The sequence below is a fragment of the Cornus florida genome, unplaced genomic scaffold, assembly GCF_030987335.1.
Source record: "Cornus florida cultivar Cherokee Brave unplaced genomic scaffold, ASM3098733v1 CherokeeBrave_3.0.0_Hap2_Chr10, whole genome shotgun sequence".
Lineage (NCBI taxonomy): Eukaryota > Viridiplantae > Streptophyta > Magnoliopsida > Cornales > Cornaceae > Cornus > Cornus florida.
Window position 1 is genome coordinate 83,189,455 of NW_026775580.1, and position 8,923 is coordinate 83,198,377.

Here is an 8,923-nt window from a genome sequence, read left to right on the forward strand (position 1 = left end):
ATGGTGTTGGGAGGAGAGAGAAAGGTAGACCGGTAGATCGGACGCTGACCGTTGCTTCAATCTGGTGGTTATTCCCGGCGACGAACTCTAGACATCTACTAGTTGAGGAGGTATGGCTAAGAAGACGAAGAGGGTGAAGCGAGACGAGTTATCACCAACCCTCCCGAACGAGGTCATGGTCGAAATACTATCAAGACTACCTGTGAAGTCTATTGTACGATTTACGTTTATATCCAAGTTTTGGCTCACCATGTTCGCAGATTGTCACTTTGTCAAGCTTCAACTCACACGCTCCAACAACTATAAACTCGTCCTCACACATTCGTTTAACGTTGTTAAGGGAATTTTATTAAGGGTTGACATAGTATAGATTACCGGATATGTTTTATAAATAACTTTAAAAAATTAAATTATAATTTATGCGCCTGTCTATTCTCATAACTGACGACAATGATTTTTGATTTGAAAGCTCGGATGGGCCGATTAAAATAACTTGCTCGCACCTTCTTTGGAATGTGCTTTTGATTAAGCAAAGTTACAAAGTAGTTATGATTTTAATTAATTAATGGAATAACCTAGGTTGTTAAGGCGGTAGTTGTTAACTAAACAAAAAAAAACTAGCCTCAACGTTCAAGTAAAAATAAAAAATAGAAAAAGGAAAAAAAAACAAAAAAACAAAAAATTGGTTTTGTTATTGTTGTAATATATATATATATATATATATATATGCACTTTTCAGGTTGGAATGCAAATTGATGGCCTCCAATACAAGTCTTCTCACTGGCCTCAAGACATACGAGAAACCCCATGATTGATTTAAGCACAAATTTCGGTTTTGATATAAATTGATAATGAAGCTTTTTAATTTAGTGGATGATCAAGTAATGTTATAGAGAACGACTAAATAGGGTAATCAGAGTAGAGTTTTCAGATTAAATAGGGTAGATTTCTCAAACCAATTCAACAATAACCATTGAACGCATTTACGGGACTTCACACAATTGTTGTAGTTGAAAAAGTCTAGAAAATAAATTTTATTTATTCATTTCAAAATATTTTTTTCCCACCCAATAATATGCGCTTTTTGAAACATTGAACCTAAAAGAAGAAATTAAGAAAATAAAAATGAAATTTGTAAAATTGATCGACTTTCTGTGTATAATTTGAATAGATTTTCACCAAGAAATAATGCATGGTTAACTTCATATTGGATAATATAATGCCTAGTCCGTGTTATGATAACTTTGCTTTTAGCTCATGCTAATCTGAAAATTTTTACTGGCACCAACAATAGGCAAAATAAATAACCCTAATCTTACACGACTTCACACAATTCTTCGGGTTTGATATTGTTGCTAAAGCAGATTGTAAGACTTGGGTGAAACAATGGTCTCCAAACAAGTTACTGCTTCATCCCATTGATCCCAAAATAGGGGAACACTGTAAAACTCCACACGCCTATGTGTTTTCTCTCTTAGATTGCACATAACAAGCTCTGTACGACCAATTGCAAATAAGTCTACATCACCATCATCGTTTGGGAAATCCAGAGGCTTCATGGTATCACAAGAGATGCCAAATTCAAATTTAGTCCAAGTCTCTCTCATGCCGTATTCCTTCATCACCCAGAAAGTGAGGCCACAACAGCTAGCTTCTGATACCAAATAAAGACATCCTTTGACAATTCCAATCAAACCAGGTGTAAATAGCTGTGGTGTTAATATTATATCAGGTAATGGAACATATCCGAATTTCTCCTCATCTAAACTTAGAAAACCCATTTTACTCATATCTTGATTGAACCAGTGGAGTTTTCCATTCAGAAACAACCCACAACTGTCCTCCTGAATTGATAAAGGAGAATCTGAAATCCTTCTCCAGGAATTTGATTTTGATTTTAGTGAATATACACACGTAATAAATTCAGTAGAATAATAAGGGGACAAGATTTGAACAACCTTATAGTCATCATGGGACGCATCATAGCCAAGTCCGCGTGATATTGCAAAAGCATAATTTTCACTTATTAATGGTAAATCTGGCAATCTCTTCACTTCTCTGGTTGATGGATTCACCAAGTATAGCGTACCACGATGACCAGGCTTATAACATAACACCAAGCCACGACAAGAGCCGGCGATCCTCACAAACGCCTTCCGCTCATAATTACAAGGATTAACGATCTCAATTCCTTCAACTTTTACATCATCATCACTCGCTGCTGCTTCAACGATGTCCGTCCAAGACGACACGAAGAGATTCCGCATTGGAATAGGAGGTTCCAAAGAGTACATAGAGTTCAACGAACATGTAAGCACGAGTTTGGAGTTGCTGGATCTTGTCAGGTGAAGCTTGACAAAGTGAGGATTTGTTAACATGGCTAGCCAAGACTTGGATACACACTTGAACCGCAGAATAGACTTGACCGGTAGCCATGACAATATTTCCATCACGAGATCGTACGGAATGATTTGTAATAAATCCTCTCCCTTCCCCCTCTTTGTAGCCATATCTTGTGTTGCTCTCACGCTCCAGCACTTCTCTATTCTTGCCTTTGATGTGTAACTTATTTCTTATGCCGTTAGATTTCACTTCAACGGGGATTTTATGCAGAGCCAAACATGTTTCCTTTTTCTTTTCCAAATAGGATGACGGTATTTTATAATTTTGGATATCCTGATTTATGAAAAAAAAATGTTAATATATTTCTTTCCAACTTCGTTATTTAATAATCATCCTTCTAATTGAAGGATTCTTTTTGTTAGATGACACTACACCAGGTTCACGGGTGTCCTCCTCCTTGTTTATCACGAATTAGGTCCGAAACGTGTGATTTTTTAATTATTATTTTTTCACTTAAAAAAATATAAAATAAATAAATAAATTGCTTGTGACACTATGTTCACGGGTGACAACAAATTGCTTTGATAGTTACTAATAAATCCAGTAATATAATAGGAGTAAATAATTTAGCGTATGAACTAAATTATTTGCATACAGTTAATTAGCACAATTTATCACGTTAATCATAATCTTTTCTTCTTCTTTTATCCGTTGAGTAATATATCTATATCTATCTATTTACATTTATCCGTATATATAATATACTTATAAAAGAGTTTTTGACCATTTTTTTATTTTTAAAATTAGAGTTTTAAATCATTTTTATTTCGAAATTCAAAGAATTCCTCCACCCTCGATGCCTAGAAATTCTTCCACTGTCCTAAAAATATCCATTTAGAAAGTTTAAAAAGGCTTTGTAAATCCGGTTTTTATATGATTTTATTAAAAGTAAACAGAATTTTCTATCATTTTTATTTTTAAATTTAGAGTTTTCTCTCATTTTTATTTTTTAAAATTTAAAATTAAAAGTTTTGTAAACTGGATTTTTATTTTGTCTAAAAAAACGTTCACCCACAAGTATTGCTCATATTGTGTAAATGGTAGAGTCCATTCCCAATGGGGCCATTCGAACACATGCACTTCCTCTTCGTAACTACTTAGGTTGACTAATAAGAATAACAATAGGGCCTTTCTGAAACTCTAAATTAATTTGCAGCGGCCTCGTTAGTGGAGTTAATGTCTTCGGTAAATTTTAAAATACCAAACTTTGATTATCTACATCTATTAATATAACTTCTAATAATTTTTGCCTTGTACAAAAAATATTCTAAATTAATTTCATAATAGCAACAACTTTAACAGTACCTCTCCAAAACTCTAACAAAAGTGGTAGATGACCACCTTATCCAAGTTGGATTAAAGGGATAACATGATCACAAGCCGTACATGAGACTCACTACATACAACATTCTGCACGCCATCTAACAATAAGTATTTGCAATTATCATTTTATCAACTTATTTTGATATGCATTCTGGGTCAATCTTTAATTTTTTTAAAAACAAATTTAATTGTTTTCACTTATATTGGAGGTAGGGATTTTCATCTTTCTTTTTCTTATTTTTCAATACATTAAAAGATTATAGATATAGAAAACTGAGTACTTGCATGCTTACAATGAATCATCAAAAACTTGATTAAATGAGTAGTGATACTTATACCGACCCAGTAATTTTTAATCAATTGTTTATTTAAAATACAATTAAGTGGAGGGTTTCACTTTCTTATTTATTGTATAATTGACCAATTCACTATAATTATTTGGTCCAAAATATATTAGTCCACCCAGAATATATTTATGAGTCCTCCATATATATAACTACTTCAATTTAAAATAAGGTGAAAATCATAATCCCCACCTCCCTATCGTTTACAAAAACGACATATAATCCCCTCAATTATTAAACAATTCCCTAAACAAACAAAAATTATCAAGTTGCCTCATTTCTGTAACAGAACTGTTAAGTTGTTGTAAAATGAGAATAATACCCTTGATAGTATATTATTATTTTATTAAATTGAAATTGTTAATTTCAAATGACAATTATGCCCTTCTTGTGAAACTAATCAACGTGAACAGTGGGTGGTCTTGTTGGATCATGATTGTTAGTGGTTGTTTGACAAATTTTATGGGTCAGCTAATCCAGAGCATATGAGTATAAATCTAGCAAATATGTGCACACAGTTTTGAATTTGTCTTGGCCTAGAATATTGGGTTTTTTAGAATTCAAACTGATGGAAATTAATTGTTGAATCTCTAAAAATGAAGTCAAATTTGATGACGCTCTCTCTCTCTCTCTCTCTCCACACATACTTGTACAGCATTATACTTGTTTACACACTTTTATCCTAAGCAGCATAATTATTTAGTGAAAATCTTAGGGTAGGTTTTTCTTAGCATCTTGACGGCTTGAAATTGTAAATAAATTAAACGACTTAAAAACTATGTTGTTGCCTTAATCTTCTGAATACTATGCTTCGTCATAATTAACAGTGGTAACTCGAAAATTTTAAATTCTCTTGTAAGAACGAGAGGGTAGTTGATAGTTATAGTTTTTCATCTTCTGAGAATCCGTGACACAGGTCGCGATCAGAAGGCGCCTATTCTTGTGGAATAGACCACCGGTGGAAAGTTGGCTCATATTTGATTTTTTGTTCTCTTATTCTTGGACGGAATAGGCCACTGGGATTGAACTGGGTTTCGCCGGGGTGGATTAAAGTTGCTTGAGACGTCGTCGGACTGAACTGGTTTTCACCAAGGAAGCTTGAGGCGTCGCCGAACTGAAGCAATTTGTTGGGTTTCGCCAAGGAGAGCTCACTAGTAAAGCTTGGCGGTAGTGGAGCTAGTTTGGTCATTCACTGGAGCTCGCCGGTTTATTGTCGGATAAAGCATGCAAGTCACATTACTACCTGGTTTGGTCATCGTCACCGTTGTGGTTTAATGTAGAAAGAACCTTGAGGCTCACGAGATAGAATTGGATTTCGTCGGGGTGGGTCGAGGTTGCTTAAGACGTCGCCGGACTGAGCTGGGTTTTGCCAAAGAGGGCTTGAGGTGTCGCCAGACTAAAGCAATTTGGTCTTTGTTTTATCTAAAAAAGGAGTGCATTGGACTGAAGTAATCTCTGAAGTTTGGTTGAGGTTGTTTGTTTAGACTCACGTTTGGCCACCGCTGAAACACGCCGAAAAATATGGAGTTAAACTTTAGACTTAAATAGGGGTAGTTTAGTCATTAAGTGATTAAAAGGGTAGTATGATTAGATTCAAGTAAAATATTTTGCACGTGAAGTCAAAATCAAATTCATGGAGAAGGATTTCATATTTTCCTTTCTTAATTGAGTACAACAGCTGGGGGTTATTTCTGAATGGAAATCTCCATTGGTTCAATTAAGATATGAGTAAAATGACTTTTTAAATTACCCGATAATATATTACCACTACTCTTTAGTAGTGGTTTGATTGCCCAGTAATGGGTTAACTTGGGCTATAATTCAGGCCCAATTGAAAAAAGAAAATTTAGTATTATTGTTCCTATAAGTTCATATATTACTCTTCCTCTTCCTATCAGTCCAGTCCAATTCATAGTATTTCTATAAATAAAAGGAGTTACAAAATTTATAAAGGCTAAGCCTTAAATATGAGTAAGTCCATGAACCATGAACATGCCAAATCACAAAATAAACCATAATAAAACATAACAAGGCCAACCCAATAAATCAAACACATTGTTAGTTTATGGAAGAATACCTAAACTCTTCGTGTGTAAAACACCAAGATATAAGTGAATGGATATCATGGATTATTATTGTTAATCCAGTGAAATATTAATTTTTATTTTTGAAAAAAAAATAAAAAAAGGGTTGTGTTGATGACTTGATGATTTCTTGTTAAATTGGGTAATTTACTATATAATGGATTAATAATTAGTAAGGGGCGGAGCACATGGGTCTTTTTCTCTAATGTGAATTTGTTGATAAGGGACATATATATTTTGCATTATTGCAGGTGTTTGTTTTAATATTTGTATGAAGCAGACTTTAGGGGATTCTTGATTGGGAAAATACGTTTGAGTTTGAAAGTGTAAATGTGTTAGAAGGTTGTAAATTATTGGGTTTAATTGAATGACTGATGCATGAAAATTCTGTATTTAGAGTATGGCTGATACACTAAGCAATCACGGGTTTAATTATTTTTAGCCCCTCTATTTTGCAATCCTGGCTCCCCTTGCTTTTTGGTTGATGAAGGAATATGGCATGAGAGCGTCTTGGACTAAATTTGAGTTTCGCATCTCTTGTGGTACCATGAAGCCTTTGGATTTCTCAAACAATGAAGAATATTTATTTGCAATTGGTAGCAGAGAGCTTGTCATGTGCTATCTAAAAGAGAAAACACATAGGTGCGCGCAGTTTCACCATACTCCCCCTAATTTTGGGATCAATGGAATGAGGCAGTAACTTGTTTGGAGACCATTGTTTCACCCAAGTCTTACAATATGCTTTAGCAACGATATCAAAACACTGGTGCTGAGGTGTGGGGCCGTCGACAGTATTTTTAAGTTTGTAGTCTAGGGTGGGTTCTAAAGGGACCCTAAATATATAATTTAAATGTGTGAATCCTATTTATATAATGTAGCGATATTGAGATTTTTTTTTTTTTTTTTTATAAAAAAAAGTCATTTAGATCAATTCATAAGCTATATTTTTCTTAGTTAAAATGTATTTATATGTGACTGTTTAGGGGTATCATTGTGTATTGAATTCACATTCGTCCTCTAGTTCATTACAGCCCGTAAAATAAATTTATGTTTCAAGCATTTGGATTTTGGACACCGACCAAACTGTTTTTAATTTCTGCGTGCTTATATATTTATTTATATCTTCTATTGTATGGTGAAAATTTTCATTACTATTGGTGAACACAAACATCATCAAGTGGAGCGCAGAATAAGACCATGTTAACCATATTTAATTACTATAACTCGATCTAAAACTAAGCTTTTATTTGTAGTTATATGCAATATGCTCAAGAACGTACAAGAGGTACATAACACATGGTTGTTTTCGATCATTCTAAAAATATAAAATGATCGAAAACAATATGTACTTTCAATGTATAATATATATATATATATATATATATATATATATATATATATATATATATATATATATATCCTATTCACTTATTACTTAACGGAAAAAAGAAGAAAATATTATGGTTAACTGCTTCTAATACCTTCGTGGTCTAAGTGGTAGGTTGCACAATGTTGTCTTTGGAAGCTCAGTTTGGAGCCTTTGCACCTTCTCTTAACGTTCTTGTCATACCACAAAAAAAAAAAAAAAAAAAAGCCTTATTTACTCCGTATTAACAACAATCAAAACAATTGTGAATTGTCCCTCAATTCATGAGTTTTAGGTGAAAAAATTAAAATAAAAAAATCACTAAATTTCAGACCTAATTCAAGTTAAAAAAGGAGGAGGACACCCCCTGATCCTAATACCATAAAGAATCCTTGTATTAAAAGGAATAAGGAAGTTGGAAAGAAATATAGTAGTAACATTGTTACCATAAATCAGGATATCTTACGTACCAAAAACTATTTATTGGAAAAAAGAGAATCCAGAAGCTGTGTTTGGGTGTACGTAAAATTCATTCTCTTTGAAGAAGGCTAGGCTTGGCTAGTTGAGGAGGTATGGGTAGGAAGACGAAGAGGGAGAAGAAGGGAGAAGAGTTATCACCAATCCTCCCGCACGATCTCACAGTCGAAATACTATCAAGACTACCAGTGAAGTCTATTGTACTATTTAAGTGTGTATGCAAGTCTTGGCTCACCATGTTCGCAGATTCTCAATTTATCAAGCTTCACCTCACACGGTCTAACAACTCTAAACTCGTCCTCACACATTCGTTTAACTTTCTGGGATATCTTCCTCCTCCAAGTCTCTGTGTGTCGTCTTGCGGTGGCATGGTTGAAGACCAGGGGAGTACTAGGATTGACGTTGATGGAATTCATATCTTAAATGATGATCATATGTATGATAATGATGATGATGGTGATGGTTATGATTATGATTATGATGGTAATCATAAGAATGCAGGGATGATGAGTATAGACGGATCTTGTCGTGGCTTGGTGTTATGCCATTTTACCGATTACCACACGTTATACTTGGTGAATCCGTCAACTGGAGAAGTGTTTAAATTGCCAGACTCACCATTTAAAAATTCTGCTGATGTTGCATCTTTTGGACTTGGCTATGATACATCCCTTGATGACTACAAGGTTGTAGTAGTCTCATTATGTGAAAAAAAAAAATCAGTTTATATTCACCAAGATCAAATTCATGGGGAAGGGTTTCAGAGTTTCCTTTTTCATGTGTGTTTAATTCAGCAATGTTTTTGAATGGCAAATTCCACTGGTTCGATGAAGATGGGAGTACAATTGTTTCTCTTAGTTTAGATGAGGAAAAATTCGGAGATGTTCCATTACGTCCTGGTTGGATTGAAATTCCTGAATTGGTTG

The 8,923-nt window shown here is 34.1% G+C and overlaps 1 protein-coding gene across 1 annotated transcript; it reads right to left on the reverse strand.

Moving 5' to 3' along the window:
• Positions 1-1,355: 1,355 nt before the first annotated feature.
• Positions 1,356-2,510, reverse strand: LOC132278012 (F-box/kelch-repeat protein At3g06240-like). The gene has a single exon (XM_059779845.1). The coding sequence runs from the start codon at positions 2,508-2,510 to the stop codon at positions 1,356-1,358; it is 1,155 nt and encodes a 384-aa protein (XP_059635828.1).
• Between the last annotated feature and the right edge of the window lie 6,413 nt (positions 2,511-8,923).

Bases quoted from the DNA above. Each gene is read 5' to 3' on its own strand.
- LOC132278012 (XM_059779845.1), bottom strand. From the start codon at position 2,510: ATGGCTACAAAGAGGGGGAAGGGAGAGGATTTATTACAAATCATTCCG.